Source organism: Phalangium opilio, unplaced genomic scaffold (genome assembly GCF_054372755.1).
Source record: "Phalangium opilio isolate 3A_F unplaced genomic scaffold, DU_Popi_V2 ptg000046l_1, whole genome shotgun sequence".
NCBI classification, from domain to species: domain Eukaryota; kingdom Metazoa; phylum Arthropoda; class Arachnida; order Opiliones; family Phalangiidae; genus Phalangium; species Phalangium opilio.
Genome location: NW_028324169.1, coordinates 322360 through 345360, shown reverse-complemented (window position 1 = coordinate 345360; position 23001 = coordinate 322360). Strand labels below are relative to the sequence as shown.

Here is a 23001-nt window from a genome sequence, read left to right as displayed (position 1 = left end):
TGAAAAAAAAGTAGCTCCGGTTAATCTTTTACACGCCGCCCTCTCTTCCCAAATAGACGTCTTTTTAGGAAACACGAGCGTTCAGTCCCCTAACCAAGGAGCCCCTTATATTGCTTATCTCGAGAATTTACTAAATTACGGTACAGATGCTAAAGAAAGCCAACTAAATCTAGGCTTATATTATAAGGATAATACGATCGATTCCGAATACGCCTGGGTGGCAGCCAATAATAATCTTACTACCAATGGGATATTAAGAAGAGCCGAGAGAGCCAAGGTATCGAGTACGATAGATTTATACGCCCCGTTACACGTTGATATTTGTCGCTTAAATCGTTTCCTATTGAATAATGTAGACGTTAGATTTAGGCTTATTCGATCCAAACTAGAGTTTTGCGTAATATCGAAAGAAGCCGCTGATAAGAAATATAAAGTGGTTATCGATAATGCCTCATTGTACGTTAAAAGACTAAAAATAAATCCCGAAATAATGTTAGCTCACGCTACGGTATTAGAGCAAACCAGCGCCATCTATCCTTTGAATCAAACAGTCGTGAAAACCTTTTCAATTCCAGCTGGAATGAACGACGTTAATCGAGAAAACGTCTTCTTAGGTAAAATACCTCAAAGAGTAATCATAGGCCTAGTTCGAACCTCGGCCTTTAATGGTAATCATTCTTTAAATCCCTTTAATTTTGAAACCTTTGATCTTAATTACCTATCCGTCAACGTCGGTACTGATACCTATCCTTCAGAAGCCTTTACGCCTGATTACGAAAACAATCTATACACTCGAGAGTACATGTCGTTGTTCACCTCTTTAAATACATACAGAAAAAACAAGGGGAATTTTATCACGTACGAAGAGTATAAAAAAGGTTACGCTTTGTATTGCCTAGATTTAAGGCCGGATGAAAATGCGGGGGCTAGTCATCTTTCTTTGCCCCGACAAGGAAATCTACGTATCAATATGAAATTTAAAAACAATTTACCACACAATGTCACGTGCATAATTTATTCCGAATTCGAAAATTCTATCATGATAACTAGGGATCGCTCGGTGTTATTTAATCCCGAGTAAAAAGGCTCTATATAACCTCTGATTTAAGAAGCATTCTCTCATAACCGGTTAGAGATGAATCAAGTACACTACCTATCGGAGAAGCAAAACATTCACGTTGGAAGCGGAATTCTTCCCGTCTTCAATGTCAAACGACTCGATACTAAAACCGAAGCGTCTTTGGACAGTTGTATTTGGAATAGTATATGGAATAACGGGACGATTTCTGACTTGGTTAGTTGACGGTACTCAGAGAGTTAAACTGGAATGCTTCGTATGTCAGAGAGGAAAAATAGTTGACATTCGTCAATATATTAGAGGATCGAATAATAGATATAATATTCTATTCTCAACATCGAAAGGATTTTCATTAAATAAGGACAGTTGGTTAAGGTTAAAGAACTTGAAAAATGTCATTGGTAGCGAATTAAAGCGAAAAGAAGAGGCCAGAGAAATAATGAAGAAGATTATCTTGGACAGTTTGACCAATATTTTATTTAATTTCACTGATTCGTGCGAAAATATCAGCTGTCATAACGAAATCGCCCACGATATCACTTGTTTACCCACGGATTCTAATTGGAGCGAGAGAGTGGAGAAAAACCTAATTAGAGCTATTCCGTTGCTTAACTACGAAAGAATTTTAGAATCCTTTGTCCAGGAATACGGAGATTACGAAGACGAGGTCTCTATTTTATTTAACGATATTCTTGGAAACTTTGTCGGTCTAAAAACTGAACTAATGTACGGTTAATGTTACCGAATATATATCTTTGTTATTCTCGCGTGTATTGGGTCATGGATTATTCTAAGGCGTCTGAAAATACTCCAAGAGGATTTGAAATCGTTGGAATGCGTTTCCTCGGAGAAGAGCAAAATGAATTTAATATCGAAATTGCTCGATAAACGGTGCCAAGGGACCAGGAGATATTCGCCAGAGAACAACCACTACCGAAGCTAATGTCCTAAATGATCCAGTGTCTAATGATGTATCTATTTAAAATATATTCTTGGAAATTTTGTCGGTCTAAAAACAATGTATTGTTAATTTTTAAGTAACCGAATAAAATATAAATAACTCTTATTGTTGCGTTTCCTATACCTACATCATATATCAATTTTTTCTTTGTTTAGAAAATATTCCAGATTATTATATATTCCCCTCTTATATAATACCCTACAACTACGTTATATTATCAGATATCATTTTCAATCTTGTTTAGAAACAAGTTGGGAAAACCAAAATATTACCTCTCCGAGTCAAGAGGTCTACTACTACAAACTTATTTACCTAGATATGGAATTATTTCACTTTTTTGAAGTAAAAATTTACGAAATATTGAAGCAGTATTCCAAACAAAGCGAACAGTAAAGTAGACGACATTTTACATCCAATAAGGATAAATCTTGGACACATGGAAATCAGTCAATGGGGAAAAGAACAGGAAATGAAGTCTACGCTTCAGCTGTTTACCCTATATTATGATAGCTACATTCACAACTGGTTTGCAGTGTAAACACTATCGTCTCGTCTCACCTCAACAATATTCTTAGTTTGCCAACATGAATGTTAACGTTAAATAACACCAAAGCTAAATTGTACCTAGACGCACTAATAGTTAATGCGCACCATAAAGAGAATAATAAGTCAGTAGCTACTACCCGTTTACCATTAGCCCTTTAACTAATCTAATTGCCACCATGATCTTTTCCTCTATTATAAAATCTTAACCTGATTATTTAAGAGTGTATTAAACTTTCGGCTCACTCTGAACCGTTAATGTCTCTTCATTTCAGACACGAAAATCAAAGCCAAAAGTTTACTTCACCTCAGGCCTCAATTATTTACAATTTGTTTCACTAAGCCTATTGCGGATAATACTTGTTATACCCGCCGGAGTCAAGGTCTTAGATTTCTTCATGAAGTCACTAAACCAAGGATTATTCTATATACAGATGTAGTATAGCTTAAGTAATATATAAACAGCCATTCCAAATAACAATATTAAAACAAATCTTTGGAATATCAAAATGAAACAGAGCTTTAAAGCTACAAAAGTACTAAATGCATCATAATTACGAAAAATACTTCCACATATTCACTTTATATTATGGAAAAAGGGAATATTAAGGTTCTGTATGATTTCTTAACACATCAACACAAGGCTAACTGCTAACGCGACGCACTAGTGTAACAATGGACGGACACACACAGACAAAAACATAAGCTGCTTTTTAACTCTTTCCGTATTAATTTTGAGTTGAGAAACCAGATTATCTTAAATATTAAAATAAATATAATTAATATTAAATATTTTCTTCGTCAGTTGTTTGCCTTATTGAGCGTTACATCGTTTTGATAAAGAACAATTAAACATTCTTGAGAGACTTGACTAATATTGGCGTTTGAAATGAAGCATACGCCGGTTGCTTCGCCTTATTCAAATAGGTAGTATATAAAGGATTCGAATCGCAGCTGTAGATAAGAACATCGCAATTGCGTGAACCTTGGAGGAAGACCCCTCCATTGGAAGGCTAGACGTTTCTCGTAACCCTAGCCGATCGCCGCGTATGTCTTAACCTTAAGGATGATGGTGGTGTTAGAAGCCAGGTATACAGACTGGTGTCCATGTGGGATGGACAAAAACAAAGACCAGAAGATGGTGGTGTTAGAAGCCAGGTGTACAGACTGGTGTCCATGTGGGATGGACAAAAACAAAGACCAGAAGATGGTGGTGTTAGAAGCCAGGTGTACAGACTGGTGTCCATGTGGGATGGACAAAAACAAAGACCAGAAGATGGTGGTATTAGAAGCTAGGTGTACAGACTGGTGTCCATGTGGGATGGACAAAAACAAAGACCAGAAGATGGTTGTGTTAGAAACCAGGTGTACAGACTGGTGTCCATGTGGGATGGACAAAAACAAAGACCAGAAGATAGTGGTGTTAGAAGCCAGGTGTACAGACTGTTGTCCATGTGTAATGGACGAAAGACTAGAAGATGGTGGTGTTTAGAAGCTAGAAAGTTCAGACTGGTGTCCATGTGGGGTGAAATGAACAGAGTTGTTAGACAGACAATGGAGTAATAGCCTGTAAGTTGAATACAATTTCCGGGACTGTAAATGCGGTCTGGAAATTGAATACACGTTTGCTCCGATCTGCAAACTGCGAACACGGTCACGTGGGTATAACAACAGACAGACAGACAGACACGTCGAATTTAGAACCTCTCCGTGACATACGTCACTCGGAGAGGTAAAAATGTCTCTCTCAAACGCGTACTACGACCCCGAAAATCCCTCCTCTTTTTCCGGATTGGATAAATTAATGAAAGGAGTTCCTCAGTCTTCGTGGAAAGAAGTTGAGAGTTTTCTATTAAAACAACCCACCTATACTATTCATCGTTATCGTCGATTAAAGTTTCCTCGCAATAAAATTACAGTGACATCTATGGATGAGACTCATCAGGCTGATTTCATAGTTTTAGATAAACTTTCCAGATACAACAAGGGTATGAAATAATTGTTAAGTAATACAGATGTTTTGAGTAAATACGCCTACGTTATACCTATTAAAAACAAGATTTCCGCGGAAGTTATAAGAGCTTTCAAAATAATACATAAAGATGTTGTACCCACGAATATAAATACGGACGCTGGCTCTGAATTTTTAGCTAAACCAGTTCTGCAATATTTTAAAGAGAAAGGTATTCATCACTACGTAGCTTACGGTAATAAAAAAATTGTGATCTGCGAGAGATTTAACAGAACGGTTCAAGAGAAAATACACAAATTCATGACTAGCGCGGATACTCGTAGCTATCTGGGTGCGTTACCAAAAATAGTTAAGACTTACAATCACTCGATACACCGCTCAACGGGTATCGCGCCAGTCATTGTTAACCTACAAAATGAGCATAAGGTGTGGTACCGTCTTTTCGGTACCATTAAACCTGGGACAAAACCAAAGCTAAAAGAAGGTGATTTTGTAAGGTTGAGTAAATTTGAAAAAACCTTTTCAAAGGGATATAAAGGCTACTTTACAAAAGAGATCTTTATTATTGATAAGGTTTTGTACCGTAATCCTCCAGTATACGTTGTTAAAGACAAAAATAACGAAATAATTAAAGGAACGTTTTACGAATACGAACTATCTAAAGTGATATGAATACGTTACAAATAAATCAAAATTTATCATGCGACCAGAGGACAAACCCCTACTACCTAGGTACTTTTCCTAGAGACATGCTTCCCAGGAAACCTAAAAGGAAGAAATTTTGTTTTGTTCTGAACACGGAGAGAGCCGAGGATCCTGGGCTTCATTGGGTAGCCATTTACGTTGAAAATGGCGAAGGTAATTTTTTCTGCAGCTACGGGCAGAGCCCGGATACGTATAAAATTAACCTGGCCAAATACGCGTCCAGATGGATCTATAACGATAAATTAATTCAAGATATGTTCTCCCTTTGTTGCGGACCTCATTGTATATTCTTTCTTATTCAAAGATGTCTGGGAAATTCGTTCCAAAGAGTTCTGAAAATGTATGAAAATAAAACGGAAATTAACGACGCCTTTTCTTTATGGAATATCTGCCTGCACTTGTTAAGACATAGATATGAAAAGTGTAATCAATAAAATAAATAAAGTTGTAATGTTTAATAATCAGATACATTTGTATTGAATGCGAGAATAAAAATATTTATTATTCGGATATATTCTTTTTTATATAAATTGTAATTATCATGCTTTTATATATAATCAGATACATGATTTTTTATATACGCAGATACATGATTTTTTATATACTCAGATACATGCTTTTATATAATCAGATACGTCTTTTTCAATATAATGAGTTAGATGCTTTTATATAAAATGTATTAATCATTATTAAGGTTATTTTTTTGCCTTTCTATAAGTTACCCACTCGATCTTAGATACGGGCTTTTGAAGCTCTTTCAAGCTAGCTTCGCGATCTTTTTTTATTTTGGCTTGTGTAGGGTACGGTTTTGATTTCGTAGATGGAATTTTCGCGAGTCTTTTTTTCGGCGAAGTCTCATCGTTAGGGTTAAGTTTCCGGAACTTTGAACCAGAAGCGCCCTTCGTTGATAAGGCCTGTTGAATTTGAGACGCCTCGGGCTGATTCGGTACCATAGGTGTTAAAACTGGCATACTAGGCGTTTGAGACGTCCCGGACTGTTTCGGTACCACGGGTCCCATGGGTGTTAAAATAGGCATACTGGTCGTTCGAGAGAGGGACGCTGGCGTAGTAAACGACATCGCCGGTGTTTGACCCATTGCTGTACTACTCATTATTGGTTGTGGGATAGGCAGACTCGAGGAGATATTAAAAGGGATACTTTGGGAAGAGCTAGAGATATTAGTAGGGACATTTTGGGAGGGGGTAGAGATATTAATAGGTATATTCTGGATTGGGGTAGGCCACGATGGAGGAATCCAAGACGAGGATGAAGGACTTAGAGGTTGTATTTTGCTTGACACTCCGGGTGCTGGAAACGACGAATTCGTTGTAGGTGGCAAGATAGTAACGCTTGGTGGCTCCGCTAAACTCTTTAAAGATAAATATTTTTGAAGAGTTGAAAGGTACTCCTTCAATTTTTCCTCGGCAGAACCAGGTTTTCTCAGTACCTCTTTAATGGCGTTGTCTAAACTGTTAACTTCCTTTTGATTGTCCGTCAGTAAAGCCGCTGGTACTAAAACGCACTTTTTCATTATCTAGTAAAGACCGAAGCTATTGTCGGTATTAACATTGAAAGCAACGCCGGCCAGAATCCTCCTACCTGTTTAATTAACACCTGTCGCCTCTTTTTGTCGCTTAAACCTCTCTTGGATAAATACCTTATAACGTTTTTGTAACGTTGAAGTCTTTTCTTTTTATGACGATTCAATGGAATACCGCCGTTCTTCAAATAATAACAAATACCGCTTATACAATCCAATTGGGGTCGCGTACACTTTGATAATAAAAGTTTTCTTTGTTTCACACCGCTTTTACGCAAGAGATTTAAAAAGGGTAATTGGTTCCTAACCGACACGGGTAAAGGCATGTCTCGAAATGAGGTTAAATAAATTGAGATTTATATTTTATGGATTATTATTTTCTAACGTAGATTACCATCGGTCCTTCATTGGGGAATATATTGGACCTAAGTCTTAAACTATTATCAGTACTTTGTCTAAAATCTATTAAGATATAAGAATACGCTTTTTCGGTACACTCTTCGTACGCTTCTGTTAGGCGTTTGGTGTCTGTAGGAAAAAGCTGACGACTTAAATAGCGAACCTGGTTACTATCCCTAGGATTTTTAAACATAACGATATAAGAACAGTTCAATGATATATTTCTAGAATATTAACCTGGGTTAAAGACATTTTGAGACAGCAGCACGATGCTTAAAGATAAATGATGACTCCCAACACAAAAAAGATTACTTATAAACTCCTGTTTGGTACAGGCGTTAGCTAGATCGTCTAGGATTAAAAGATTATTTATTCGTTTATCAAAAAAATCAGGATCATTAGGAATTAGTCCTTCGTGGAATTCAATAGGTAAAAAGAGTTTCAGTTCATCAAAAATGTCCTGATAAACACTATAGCAGGGTTGGCAAGTTTTAAACAAATTGTTTTAAACTTTGGTTTAAAACTTGTTTTAAACAGCCATGAAGAAAAAACATTAATTTGTTTAAAACGTTTTAAACAAACAGTTTAAAACATGTTTTTTATGGAGAGGAATTTCGAATATTTTTAACTCGTTTTATTTGAAAATGAGCGAAAATATTAAATAATAGAAATAATAAGCTTCAGTCAAAATCTTGCAATAATTTGACTGTTTTTTAAGAGTGTTTAATTGTTTGGAAACCCTACCAGTTGATTTATCCGTTACCAATCTGTATTGAAGACTGATATTCAATAATTTGATTAAGAATAACTTATTTTGTCGTCTACCTAAGGTAAAAGGAACAACGTTTTTCTACACTGTTGGTACATTTTACTGTTCTAAAGTCTGACCAAGAAACTCTGCAGTATGGAACCGAAAATTCCTTAATAGTGGCCACAAAAGAAATCAAGCATTTGGACATTTGGGGTTAAATGAACAATTTTACCCATCACCCTCATTTTGAATGCGCTATTAAAAAATTACATTTTCGTTTTGCTCTTTTTAAACAGTCAGAACATTTCAAATATTCAAATTTGATCCCCCAACACGTAGTCCCTTTTAAATAATTAATTTCATGATAAAATGATTTCGGAAAATCTAATTTTAAATCGTGTTTTAAACAATAAAAGCACAACTTTTTTTACTACATTTTTGCCAACCCTGGCAAGGACCCTTTCTTACACCTTCAAATTCTAAATTTTAGGAGCTCTTGATTTCGTCTTTTCGTGTTTTTCTTCTCAATACGTGTTCGTGGTCCGTTGGTCAAGCTGTATGATACTCGCTTTGGGTTCAAGTGGTCCCTGGTTCTAATTCCACACGGACAATTTCTTACACCTTGAAATTCTAAATTTAAGGAGCTCTTGCTCTTTTTAAACAGTCAGTAGAATATTTCACACATTCTGTATTGATCGCTTAACACGCACTTCCTTCAAAATAATTAATATCATAAAATAATTTCGGAAAATCTAATTTGTTCTTGAAAAAGCTCAAATATGTTATTTTTCAATTAATTTGGAGGGAATAAATCGATTAGCAATTAAATAAGTTGATTGAATTAAATTGTGATTAAGGAATAAATTAATATAAATAAAGAAAAATCGCAATATCGGTTCTTCAGTCAATTGATAAACGTCACTCTCATCGTTTGTTTTTTCTGTCCAAACCAAGACCATTTTGGTTAATCAAGCAGGCTGTGAAAATAAGCGCCTTGCGCTAGCGGGAGTAGTGGCTTAAATGGAGAGCCGCGATGTATAATATATAGGCTATTAGTTCTGCAAGAGTGATTTTAAACATGTTTAAAACTAGGTTTTTTTGTGTTTTTTACTGTTTTTTTCTACTTTTTTAAAAAACAGTTTTAAACAACAAATCGTGTTTTAAACAATAAAAAACACAACTTTTATTTTTTTTAAAAAAACTCAATTTTTGCCAACCCTGCACTATAGCAATAGACTATTCTATCAGGAGGTTTGTCCATGATAATGTCTTTATATTTGAGTAAATTTATTACCCACGTTGTTTTCCCCGAGCTGCTTGGGCCAGCCAGTAAAATGGTCATCGGTGTTTCTAAGCGGAGGCGATACTCTAACCCGTTCTCCATTTTTAAAACGTTCTCTAATATCGTCTATGAATTCGTAGTTGACTCGATCTTCGTACGGTATCACTCTCACTTTAACAAGGTGGGAAAACGTGACCCGATGTTTAGTGGTCCGTTTTCTCATTTGACGTAGCGGACGAGTCTTGATTGCTTAAATATCTTTAACAAATAAGCCCTAAAAACTAGATAAGGAAGGTACCTGTTATTGGATGATTATTTTAGAAGAATAACATCAATTTTTAGGGTACCCTCAAGTATAAGATTACGCTTAGACTGCGCCACCTTTTCAATACTAGCTAGTAACCGATCAGAATTTAATTCATTTATAGCCATGAATCTTAAATTGATAGGGTTCTCTAAAGCGTCAGAGCTCAGGGCGAATCTTATTAAATTTTATTCGTCAGTATTTCGCGTAACATGAGTTATGAGAGAATTCAAAATTTGGGAAAGTTGATCGTGAATATTTATTAATTTAAGTTCTTCTAAGTTGCGGAATTTAACGCTATATTCGGTTGTAACGCATTTATATTTCCTAGATACACGGTTTGATGTTTTATCTATCGTAAAATATAGCTCTGGTCGAAAATTAGTAGATAAATTGACTGGTTTAACCTCATCGTCTGACCATGAAGTGTCCGACGATGAAGTGTCCGACATTGTTTTAGCGGGAAAGCACTTCAAATCTATTTCTTTCCGAAAGCAAATGAATACCAATTTTCCCAGAAATTTAATGATCCAATGAAAAATATTTATTACTCACCAATCTTAAAAAAACTAGTTGATAGTATCGTTATTTCGACACGAATGAATTTCATCCGTTAATACCGCGCTTTTATATATTTTAACCGTTAGAACTCACCTTCTATTTAGATTTTGGAACACTGTTAAGATTAATATCTTCCCCTATAAAACCGTGTTCGAAGGGATGATTATAGAACCGTATGGGAGAAAGAGAAGGCGTGGGCGTTACTAACCAATAATAAAACCCAGGCTTTTTCCTTCTCCTCAATGGAACCTTTTCTGGTTACGAGGCTCAAACCGTAAAAATGAATTCACTGTTAAGATATTTAAGTAGCACCAAGTTGGAGCGGAGCCTGTATGTGATTAACTGTTAGAACGCATCTTCTATTGTAGGTCTTGGAACAGTGTTACGGTTAATGTCTTCCCCGATAAAACCGTGTTCGAAGAGATAATTATTTGAGGGACTATGCCAATCAGTAGTTTGTTCGCAATCGTCAGCATCTTTTAATGAGAATAATGGTTGTAAAATGCAGTTGGAACACCAGCTTTTATTATAGTTCCAGATATAATTGCGTAGCACGTCTTTACTATTAACCTGATAGTGATCAGTTACTTGTTCATATTTAGCGTTTAAACAATCGTTTAAACTATGATGAAAATAGCAAGCGGGACATATTCGTCTATAATTTTGCGGGCAACCACAATAGCAAATATTTACGTAATATTGGTAATGTAAATGATTTTGTTCATTTGATAAGATAAATGGTGGCGTTTCTATCCGGTTGCGATGCACTAGTTCAAATTCTTCGAACGTTAAGGGACTGAATTCGTCGAACACTATTTCTCTCTCTATAGACGATTTTGATATACCTTATCCAAATCTTCGAAAGTTCCAGGTGCTCTATGTTTATCTACTTCGGCGGCTTTAAAAAGACTGATTCTATGTGTCCCCAAAAGGTTTTCGGTATGAAATTTTTTACATCGTTAAAATTAAAATATCTTTCATTATGAAACTTAAATTTAAAAACATGCATCAAATTATTTATAGCGATATCTTGTAAAGACGTTACTTTAACGTCTTCTATTTTTTGTTTTTTTCTCGGGGATTCTATTATATATTCTTCTTCCATTTCGGTCTCTTACTTTGATTCGCTGTATAAAATAACTATTTCCCTTTTACAAAATTTTCCAGTCCATTTGAAAAGTACAAAGTACTCACCTTTTTATAGAAATGTGTTATCGCAAATTGTTAGTAAAGTATTTTTTCGGTACGAATGAATCTCGTCCTTTAAGTCTGATCTTTTATATTAAATGAGCGTTGTCTTTTCTAGCTTTAAGTCAAAGATATCTATCCTTTAATGTAAGGGTATGAATAGCTCTTTCTGATTACACTTAAGCGGAGTCATATTACTTATTATCGCTACTGTGGGGGTATGGATTCAATAATATTAATTTTTTTAAACCTTCAACCATATCTGCTTCTCTTTAGTTTTATCCAACTAGTTCGAGTGAAACCTTGGGTCAAGATTAAACTTAGTTATAAACAATTTATAAAATTTTCCCATCGCCGATGAACGCCTTTAATTTTTCATCATTATATCTGTACATATACAGTGATATTAAATTTCATCTTTTATTTTTCCAAGTCTTCAACCATATCTCTTTATTTTATCCAACTTGTTCATTTATAACCATAGGGCTAAATTTTGTTATCGACAATTTATAACTAACTTGTCCTATCGCCGAAAAAGGCCTTTATTTACGTTATTATATATGATAAATAGGGATTCTCTTCAACACAGCGCTGTCAATACCATTAAACGTATTCGCGACATCTTGTTTAGTCAATTTTCTGATAGTAATATCTTTCTAGCGCAATGACCGAGTAACGGATAATATGTAAAGTACAAGTACAGACACGTCCTAAAAACCCCTAAACAATTAACAAAGACCTAATCAATTGACGGTTATAGAATAGATTACATTAACGACTACCGGGAAATAAAAAGGATAAATATTCCTCGTAGATACTATCGAGAGTCCCTAATTTCCTCAATTCTTCCCGTAAACATTTTATAAAGTCATTTCCGTAAAATTCGGCTTTTTCTTCTAAACACAATGGCGCCGGTGAATCCGTTTCCGGGGCTTTAACTCTTGTTTGATTTATACCGTGACTCAATCGGGTAAATTAAAGTCCGTCATGTAAATCCTCCAAAATAATGTCACTACTATCAAATATTAATCGCTTCAAAATTTCCACCTGATTCTGGTATTCGATATCTTGATGTTCAGGAGGTTTATCTTCATATATCGTGCATTTCTTAGTAACACGAGCGATTTTCCCACTTTCAGATACTCGGTGTTCGAAACATATTGTAAACATAGTGCATTGATCTAAAAGATACGCGACCATATATTGGAAATCCTCGCGCCCTTTGAATCGTTGATACGTCACTATATAACGCATAGTGTGTAAGAAGATATCCATTAGAAGTCACTGCTCTCTTCAAGGCGAATAACCGAGATAAAGAGAGTAATGTCTTATCAGACAAACTCTATCTGGCAATTACGTCACGACTAAAGAGAGACAAGTTCACGCCCTTAACCCTTTAACCAATTAACAAAGACCTAATCAATTGGCGACCCCCACTCTCGACCAATAAACGAACTCAGAGAAACCCCCCCCCCCCGGATAAAAAACCGGTGTTCCCCCATTCTACACTCACGCGAGTACACACGCGCGAGTCTAGCGCGCTAGAAGGCTGGCGACCCAATTAAATGACCTAATTTCAACTCCATATTTTAGGTGGTTAACTACTGATACGCCGATATGGCCCTCAGAGATTGTTAGTCTCCGGATTGGAACATTCACATTCGACTTAAACTTAATACATCTTATCGAGCTTTTCACTCAACTCAATCAAGAGACTTTATAAAATTTTACTCGGAATTAACGAACTTTACAAACATTCGCAACCAAACGATATCGGACTAAGTGACAGTGCCCCACCATAGCTGTTAATACCACAAGTCTCGCGTAATTTCGGATTCTTCCACTACCCAGACATAATGGATCTTAACAAGCTGGCCCGCTGGCCTTAACGTCCGACGGATTGCTCGTAAAGCTCTGTTCTTAAACGAAAGAAAAAAAATCGCATGCCTGCGGATTTGACAATCACCGGCAAAGAAGCGCGATAAGAATCCCCGTTTTCCTCAATATTGTCATCGTCACGACCGCTGATTCAACCGAACTCGGACTATCGTACGACCAGACAACTGACCAAGAGACCCCAAATGGAATTCTCCGCCGCTAATTCGATAGATCCCGGAACGGAATTCCATACCAACAAGACATCCCCGATGGACCTCACCACCGATGATCAGACAGATCCCGGAATGAAAATCCACATAAACAAAGACCCCCAACTTAGAGCCCTGGACATCACCACCGCAGATCAGACGATCCCGGAAAGGAAATCCACCCAAACCCTCCTCACGATTATGACGAAGTCCACATCCGATACCGACGAACTCTCCGAACAAACGCACCACCATCTCCACGGAAGCATCCATCCACGAATGAAGACGCCCCAGGAAGACTAACTAACAAAACCTTAATTTAATTTAATTTTATAACAATGTATAAAATTTTTCTTTGGGGGGTAGAATGCAACGGTTTCGCCCTCCGACCCCGTTGCAGACGACAGTGGACGAAAGCTTAAAATTTCAAACCTCTGGCTTATGCACAGTCCACTGCCGTCAAGTAACTACCGCGACCCCACACAACCCTCTTGCGGAAAGGAGTTAGCATCCCACTGGGAAGGAATAAAATGAGAAATTTTCTATTGTATAACGCAGTCGCATTTACACCCGGGTGAAATGTAGTCGTCACTATTTTTGCTGAACCTCATGGTTCAAGTCTCGTCTTTATGATTTAAATTTAATTTATGTTTAATAAAAGTCAAAGAGTTTTTGATTCATCAATATGTCTTCTAATTTAAATTAAGTTAAAAAGTTAGTCTCCAACCATGGATCTCCGAAAGCGGCACAACCAAGAAGAACCTGGGTAATATGTTTTTAACACTTAGCGTTGTGACAACGGTCCTCCTTTATAAGGATTGACTGAACGCCTTGTCAACCGAATGGGAATCACCTTTTTTTCCGTTACAAATTGATTGGATGTGCAAAATGTTCTGGTTGCTGGACCAGCTTGTTTTTTTGTGTCCCACGCATAAACTCGGTTAGTTGTTCTAACCGGGGAAGCGGAAGATCCTTTCGCATGAACGCAGTATGGTAGCTGCCACTTCCAATGCCGGTGCCAGTTTGGCGGCCGCAATGGCCTTGACTTCTAAAGCTAATCCCGGTGCCGGGACAGGCGTGTCCGCAGGTTGGTCCCGGTCCACGGCAAACATGGAGGCCCCAGACTGGGCAATGAGACGGTGCAGGGGAATATCCCGGATCAGATGGGAAAGGCCAGAGTGAATCATCATACGTGAAATGGCCACGTAAAGTCTCGGGAAGACCCCCATGAACTTTGCCGCCATCGCAGGTCCCCCGGAAAAATTCAGCATCACGATGATGTCATCGGTCTTCAGCTTGTTTTGTAATTCTTCCAGGCATGCCCTGAAAACTCCTTGAGACGGGTGGCCATCCCTACAGTGTACCAGTACCGGATAGCCAAAATGATTGGCTATCTGTAATTGATCGCGAAACGCTACCCGTTGAATGGATTGAGGACAAATGTCAATAGGTCTGGAGTAGTCCAGGCCGATAGCTTCCACCGCTCGTATCTTCGAACAAGTTGGAAAAGCCAAAATATTACCTCTCCGAGTGGAGATGACTATCACTACCCCTTAAACAACCTAAATATATGCTATCTATCGCTTTTTTTTAATTCTTTGCAAGTGCAGGAATTCAATTTTAAAATAGTCAATTGTTCAAGCCTTTTCAATATCTCTCAATTGCTGTGGAAACTCTACTCTCTCGCTATACCTCAACCGTAGTCTTAGTCTACCAGTATGATTTGTAACATTTGTCCATATCAAAGCTGAATCATACCTCGCCACACAAAAAGCAAATGTCCCCAAAACATGGAAGCCACAACCCAATCACACATAAGCTAGGCTCCCACTTAACCAAAATAATTATTTAACAGTTAAATACTCACAAAGATTGGCAAAATCAATCTCCTTCAGTAATACGTAGCGCTTAAATATATTATTTTCCGAACAAAATTAATCGAGCAAATTTAACGCTTAACTTCTTCTCTTGAAATTCTATCAAAGAGTGATTCAACTGTTTAAAAAAAGGTTTTTTTTCGCAAATAGGGCGCTATAATATCAACCGCAATTCCGTCATATTTAAAAAATATACATTGCCAACACTTTTTAGACACAATAGTGGAAGTTTAAGTCTCATTTAAAACATGTAAAAAAATTATCTCATCTACAAATAGCTTACACATGTCTTTTTTACCAATACCTAGCCGTTTGGATTTTTCTAAAGCAATCTTAGCACCAAAATATTTTTTGATACAAAATAAATGTTCTATATTCTTCATTTTTGAAAATATATTTTTAAGCGTTGTAACCTTCCGTAGTAATTAGGGAACCTCCTGAGTTTCTACTCCAGGGGTGTAAGGTTACATAGAGGATTAACAACCTGTGTTACCTCTGACCTTTCCCCGTACTATATAAGCGTCGACTGCTTATCCTATTAAGTCAGTCATTCTCCACTACTAGAATGTAGTAGTATGCTCGAGCATAGGGCGTCTTGCCCTGGTATTGGACTTCATCGTTAATAGTAATTATTATTTAATTCTATAGTTGTAATAAATGCATGTCGGCATTTAATTATTATTTAATTAGTTAGTTTAATAAAAGTATGATTGAACCTAAGGAACAAGTGTAGTTTATTCTTAGTATTAGCCAAGGCTTTTATGGCCACGTGGGGCGAGTTTAGAATTATCGCAAGCGTGGTTACAGCGTTTATAATGATTACTCTCTACACCTACACTAATCTTACACAAACAAGGAGTATAAATCCACTAGTGGAAGCGGTGTTTTATTGAAAATATATATTTTTAAGCGTTTATCATGATTACGCTCTACAGCTACACTAATCTTACACAAACAAGGAGTACTATAAACCCACTACTGGAAGCGGTATTTTTATTCAAACGTAAAAATATTTCGCTTAAGTTTATCATCTCTAGACATCGGTAAAAATGTCTCTATCACTCCTAGGTAACTGAATGCAGAGGATTTTACGGCATTGTAACTCAAATTCATCTGATTATGTTTTAACAAGGTTAAATCTAACTGGGAGTAAGATGAAAGGAGTAGAAGCTTATCTGTCTTAGGAAATATGAAATTTTATCTTCTCAGTTCGTTAAATCATAAGTTTATAACGAAAAAACGCGGAAGGGGAAACCGAGCAGACAAAAGCGATTTTTGGGGGTAGAAGGTTAAGAGCGCCATCTGTCGTCCGTGCCAAAGTTGAACTTCCTCTCGAAACGCAATGAGAAAGTGCATAAAATAATGCCATCAGCTATTTAACTGCGTCGATATATTTAACATCTTGACCCATGACATGCCCTTAACACTGGCTTCTATGAATCCTATTTATTCTTGGATGCTAGGAAACTTGGTAGACGTAATAGTCTGTACCAAGTACCCAAGCATCCTTATATAAACGCCTGGCAACATTGTGGTACGCATGGTACAACTAAAATATAGGATGTGTATTTATCTTTCGACTCACTCAATCGCTTCAACACTTACAGAGAGATGAAGTATTGAAATCCATATTATGTAGTGACATTAAAGGTTGCGTTTACGCTATATAGAAATGTAGTAAAGCTGAACTAAAAAGTAAACACCAAATTTGAAATTTTAATATCAAAAGATGTTCTTGGAATATTGAGATGAAACAGAGCTTTATAGCTACACAACTACTAAAAGAATCGTAATGTCGAAAATTATTTAAAATATTTCCATTTAATATTCTGCAAAAAGGAAATGTTATCGTTTTGTAAGAGATCTTATCATCCTACTCGCTTTATATTATCTTTGATATGCGTGTAGTGTTTCGATTCAGATGCAATCTTCATTACTCGTTCTATATAAACTCTCACTTGTGTCACTTCAAATAAATAAGTTTATCTTAAATAATTAATTAAATATAAATGATATTAATTATTTTAATCGCCAGTAAATACCTTTAAAAATAGTTAAATCGTTTAAAATAAAGTTGTTCCTATTGTCTTTCGAAACTTTGCTAATATTGACGTTCAAAGTGAAGGGTACCCCTCTTGCCCGCTTTCTTCAAATTTCGGGGTATATATACGATTCGTTTCCATTATAATAATAGATAAAAACGCATTCGCGTGAACCGATGGTGGAAGCCCTGCCATTGGGAGGCTAGACGTTTCTCGTAACCCTAGCCGATCGCCGCGTATATCTTGAAACCAAACGATGACGAAGGAAAAGAAGCCAGAATGTACTGACTGGCGTCCATGTGGAATGGACAAAGACCTGAAGATGGTGGTGCATAGAAGCTGGTGTCAATGTGGAATTGGCGAAGAACAGAAGATGGTGGTGCATAGAAGCTGGTGTCAATGTGGAATTGACGAAGAACAGAAGATGGTGGTGCATAGAAGCTGGTGTCAATGTGGAATTGACGAAGAACAGAAGATGGTGGTGCATAGAAGCTGGTGTCAAGGTCAAATTGACGAAGAAGAGAAGATGTTGGTGCTTACGAGCCAGCAAGTACAGGCTAATCTCCATGTGGGATGGACAAAGACTAGCAGATTGTGGTCCTTAGAAGCCAATTAAAAAAGACTGGTGTTGTCAGATGAATGGCCAAATTTCCGTGAACCGCGAACGCGTTCCGGAAATCGGGTATTTGTTTTCTCCGATTTGTAAACTGCGAACGCGGTCACGTGGGGTCTGACAGACAGACAGACAGACACGTCCAGTGTAATACCTCTCCGTGACGTCATCGTCACTCGGAGAGGTAAAAAGCTAGGGCGTGTTACAGCGCTTGCTCAAGCCGGTCGCCCTCCACGTACGCCTTGGAGAACAGGGATGGAACCCCTATAGTTCCCAATACACCCTTAAGACTTAGGGTTTTCCTTACGTAAAACTCGTCAAGTTCTTCTGGTTGTACCGCCTAAATGGGTAATAGAGCCTTTGTATCCTGTTGGCAATAGAGTCGGAGACGAATTGACATGTTGAGTATAGGCATCCAGGTCCAAGCCTGTCCTTGACAGATAACACTTGAGGGAACAGAAAGCGTCCACGAAGGGGAATTCCGACAGTTCTTGGTGTAGGGTGACTGTAGGTACTGCCGGTGTTGCCACAGAAGGAGTGTTAGGTCGTGCTACTTGACCCGGAGTGGTAGTGTTTTTAGGCGGGGCCGGTTCCGTTTCCGCTTTCATCTTCTAGAATGTGGCAATGTCTGGGTCATCTTCGTATCGATTTTCTTGAAGATATTTTACGTAGTGGGCATCCCCCCAGGTGATGCCGCCTCTAGCTCTAACCATGATTCCTATACGTAAGAAACAAAACAAAAGAGAGCCGGACCACCGTTAGCAGGTACGGGCGTAAATCACCACAGAGTGTGGCGAACAATCTCAAACGGGGGATACGCAATCGGTTGGGGCTTCATACTAAAATTCTGCATTCCCAACCGGCGGGCTTGGTCGCGATGCGTTCCGAGAAAGGCTGAAATCTGTTTGTAGGATCGCAGCTTTTCCTTAATTGGTTCCGTGGTGTAATAGTACACATCCCCAATTCGACCTCCGGTATCCTTTCGCAAAACTAGTTCCCTTTTCCACCCACACCGAAAAGGAGCCATTAACAAATCGTCCTGAGTACTCTGACTTTGACTTATCCCCGTGGGAGTCCCTGACTTAGCTGCGCCCAACACCGGGTCCCTCTGAACCCCACGTTTCCGCCTTCCCTCCCCGGAAGGACCTGCCACCGCTAGGTCTACCCCTTGCTCTTCCTTTTCCTCAACTCGAACCCGGCGTCGGAGATTATATTCCCGCCGTGGTATCGGGGTGGGGACTGAGTCGTTTTTCTACCGGAATGCTAGGATTCGGATCGGGTATATCCGGTTCTATATCCATCGAGGTCGACGGCCTATCAACGACCCCTTCTGCCTGGCTTTGACGAGGCCGGAAGTCATACACTCTAACGGGCACCGCATCCCAGACATTCTCCTGACCGTCCCGGGAATCTGCCTCAGTAAACGACCTTTCGTCCTGCGTTACAACTAGCTCATGTCCCTGCCCATTATCTGGGTCCGCAACGTTCTCCAGCCGGTGGATTTTCAAGTTCCGTGGTTTCCTGAATTTCGAGGACCACAGAGTTCATCAGTAGTTTCAACTGATTTATATGCAAAGTACCGGCCAAAGCCCCTGACTCCAAATCCATAATAACATAGGAAACCGGTGATATCTTTTCTACTACTCGATAGGGACCCTCCCAAGCTGGGGATAATTTAGCCGAGAACTTAGCTACAGCGTTCGATAAGCTATGTCCTACTTTCCACACTAATTGCCCTACTTCTAGTTCCCCATCGGAATAGTTCCGGTCATAAAAACGTTTCTGTTTAGCACTGGCTTGCTCATTCATTTCCTGAGCAAAGTCAATGGACAACTGCCATTCCCGGAGTGGCCCATCCTCATAACCCCTAATCTTTCCTTCTATGTCCTCGGAGACACCGGCAAAGGTACGCTCATCCCAGGGCAACGTAGGCTCAGAACCATGATGTAAATAAAAGGGGGATGAACCAGTGGAAGTATGGATGGCACTGTTAATGGCCAACTGCATAAGGGGCAAGCTGTCGTCCCACTTCGTATGGACATTCCCGTCATAAATACTCATTATTTCGCCTATAACCCTGTTTGCCCGTTCGGTCATATTTGCCTGGGGATGATATGGAGACGTGAATTTCAGTTGAATTTTTAACATTCGGCATAAGCGTTTCCATAATACAGATATGAACTGAGGCCCATTGTCCGATAATAAGGCTGTCATCGTACCATGACGTGAAACATACTGTAGTAAGATCTTGCACAGTATAGGGGCGGTAACACTTCGTGCCGGAAATATCTCTACGCAGCGTTGTTGATTTTTTTGATTTTTTCAAAAAAATCAAAAAAATCGATTTTTTTGATTTAAATCGGATTTTTTTGATTTTAATTGATTTATATGATTTTTTTGATTTTTATTGAACTAATAGATAGTAAATTACCAACATGAAAACTTTTGAGTCAAAATTAACCAAAAGCAAAATAATCATGACATTTAAGCAGCTATTGGATATTATTACAATTCAAATGCTTGTATAAAAAGACTAGCTTGACCGCTATTTCATTTCCTAGCCTTTCCAGCAAGACAAACTGGAGTTCTGGGAAAAACTTACATTGAAATATACCAAAACCCTGGTTATTTTTAATTTTAAGTCTTTTCTAGTTAAGTTTCTTCTCGGGTTTCTTAAACTACTTCTTGGAATCTTAGAAAACATTTTTTAAAAATAAAAATATATTCTTGATTTTAATCAAATGATTTTTTTGAAAAAAATCTCTTGATTTAAATCACGATTTAAATCAGTGATTTAAATCAAACTGATTTAAATCAAACAACCCTGTCTCTACGTACTTGGTAAAATAATCTATCATTACCACTAAGAACCTATTCTGGGATTTCTTTACTGGTAAGGGACCCATAATATCAATCCCTACCAAATCCCCCGGATGGATTTTATGCAAAGGAATCATTAAACCTGGTTTCTTAGTATTTCTACTCTCATATCTCTGACAAACTTCACATCCCCGGACGTAGTCTTGAACCAGGGAATACAACTTAGGATGGTAGTATTTAGCTTGCACCCGTTTGTAAGTAGCAGTGCGACCTCTATGACCCGATAGGGGATGGTCATGATAGGCTTGGCATATCCGTGGCACTATCGAGGTTGGAATAACTACCTTTTCTGGCTGAAAACCCTGGGCTTTCCGGTATAACATATCATCTTTTATTATATACATGTTTGATGCCTTTCCCCTTTCTAAGTCCTGTCGAATAGCCTCCCAGTACGGATCACCAGCCTGCGCTGACTTAATATCAGCCTTAGTTGCGACGTCTAACGGTAACGGGAGACCCAACGCTACCGGGTTACAAGATACCATATTGACCCGGACTGCCTGGGCTTCAGGACCGTGCGACTGAGCTATGTCGTCCGTTTCCAAGACCTTTGGACTGACTGTGTCCAAATCTGAAACCGGGCATAGAGACAAGGCGTTGGCAAACACATTTCCCCTTCCGGATTTATGCAAAATTTCGAACGGCATAAACTCCTGTAGCTCCAATGCCCACCGCATGAGCCGACCTTTCTTATCCTTCAAGCGTAGTAACCAGCATAACGCCCTGTGATCCGACAAGACCGCAAATTCCCGGCCCTCTATATAGTGGCGAAATTTACGAACGTCTTCTACGAACGTTAATGCTTCCTGTTCTGGAGTACTATATTTTAATTCTGAAGGTCTTAACAGGCGACTGGTTTATGCAAGTGGTACTTCTACCTGCCCTTGGATATGGGTTAACATCCCCCCAATACCTATACCACTAGCATCCGTGGTAACAATAAACTTTCCACCTGGGGTTGGGGCCTGCAGCATAGCTGCTTCCGCTATAGCCTGCTTTAAACCCTGATAAGATGTCTTCTAATCATCTCCCCACTGCCATCGCTGGTGTTTACGTTTTAGTCGATTAAGAGGGGCCGTAAGATCCGCAAAGTGAGGGATAAACCGGGAGTGAAACCCACACATTTCCAAGAAGGATGAAACCTGTTTTATGGTTCGTGGTCTGGGAAAGTTCCTAATGGCTTCTACTTTCTCCGGGTCAATTTGTACACCTTGCGCGCTTACAACGTAGCCGAGTACCGCAACCTTAAAAACTCCAAAACTCGATTTTCTCAAATTAAGCGTTAAACCGGCGTGTTTCAGCTGTGAAAACACATACCGAAGAGCCTCCAGGTGTTCCTCCCAGCTAGCATTAGCGATGACAATGTCATCCAGGTATACACCGACCCCAAAACGTCTCGCATATTTTAAAACTTTCTTCATCAAACGGGAGAATGTTGATGGGGCATTCTTTAAACCGAACGGCATCACGAGCCATTCAAATTTCCCCTCCCTGGGACCCTATTCTCTAACTGCATTTGGATCGTTCCTAATCCAAATGATTTGGATTTGGGGTCGGTTCATCCCCAAATGACACTAATCGGTATTCTGTAACTCCAAATCCCTTTTCATTTGGTTCAAACCCTATCCAAACATTTGGCAAGCCAAAAGGCCGGCCAAATCGTCATTTGGATAGCTCTTTTCCCCATTTTCACCCCGTTTGTGGCCGCCATTTTTTTTAGTGGAAAAAATTTGAGAGTGGGTCCTTTTTCGTTGTCATTTTCATACTTTTTGAGGATTTGCACATGGCTGGATTTTAAATATAATATAAAGTAGGTTTCAAGCTTTACTATAAGCCTACTTTCATAATTTTCCACCTTTTCATTGTCCCACAATTTATTTTTAAACTTGGCACTTTTTTTAAGGCGGTAAAATTGCGCTAAGCCTTGGCTTACCGTTAATTTTTGCCATTTAAAATAATGTTTACCTCTCGTTGCCCGTTACTTCGCCTTCTCGTATCAGCGTATTTTTAAAGTTTAGACTTTGAAAGTAGTGCTTTGTTTTCTTAAAATTAATTAATTGTATAAGATTTCAATATTATAATTGGCTAAAACGTACGTATTTACGAATTCAATGTGTTTTTTGTAGAAGAGACGCGCCTTGCATTTGAATTTCGTTCCCTCAACATTACCCCCTTTGACGGGTTGTTTTCGCCCTCTATTTTCATTCCGTTGCTTCC

At 38.4% G+C, this 23001-nt stretch overlaps 1 protein-coding gene across 1 annotated transcript; it reads right to left on the bottom strand.

The window, feature by feature from the left end:
- Window positions 1–5553: 5553 nt before the first annotated feature.
- Window positions 5554–9455, bottom strand: LOC149674120 (uncharacterized). Its single transcript, XM_089838603.1, has 6 exons — window positions 9245–9455; window positions 7437–7550; window positions 7195–7328; window positions 6860–6982; window positions 6149–6794; window positions 5554–5591 (listed from the first exon to the last, which is right to left on the bottom strand). Exons 1-6 carry the CDS (start codon window positions 9453–9455, stop codon window positions 5554–5556), a joined length of 1266 nt encoding a protein of 421 aa, XP_089694729.1.
- Between the last annotated feature and the right edge of the window lie 13546 nt (window positions 9456–23001).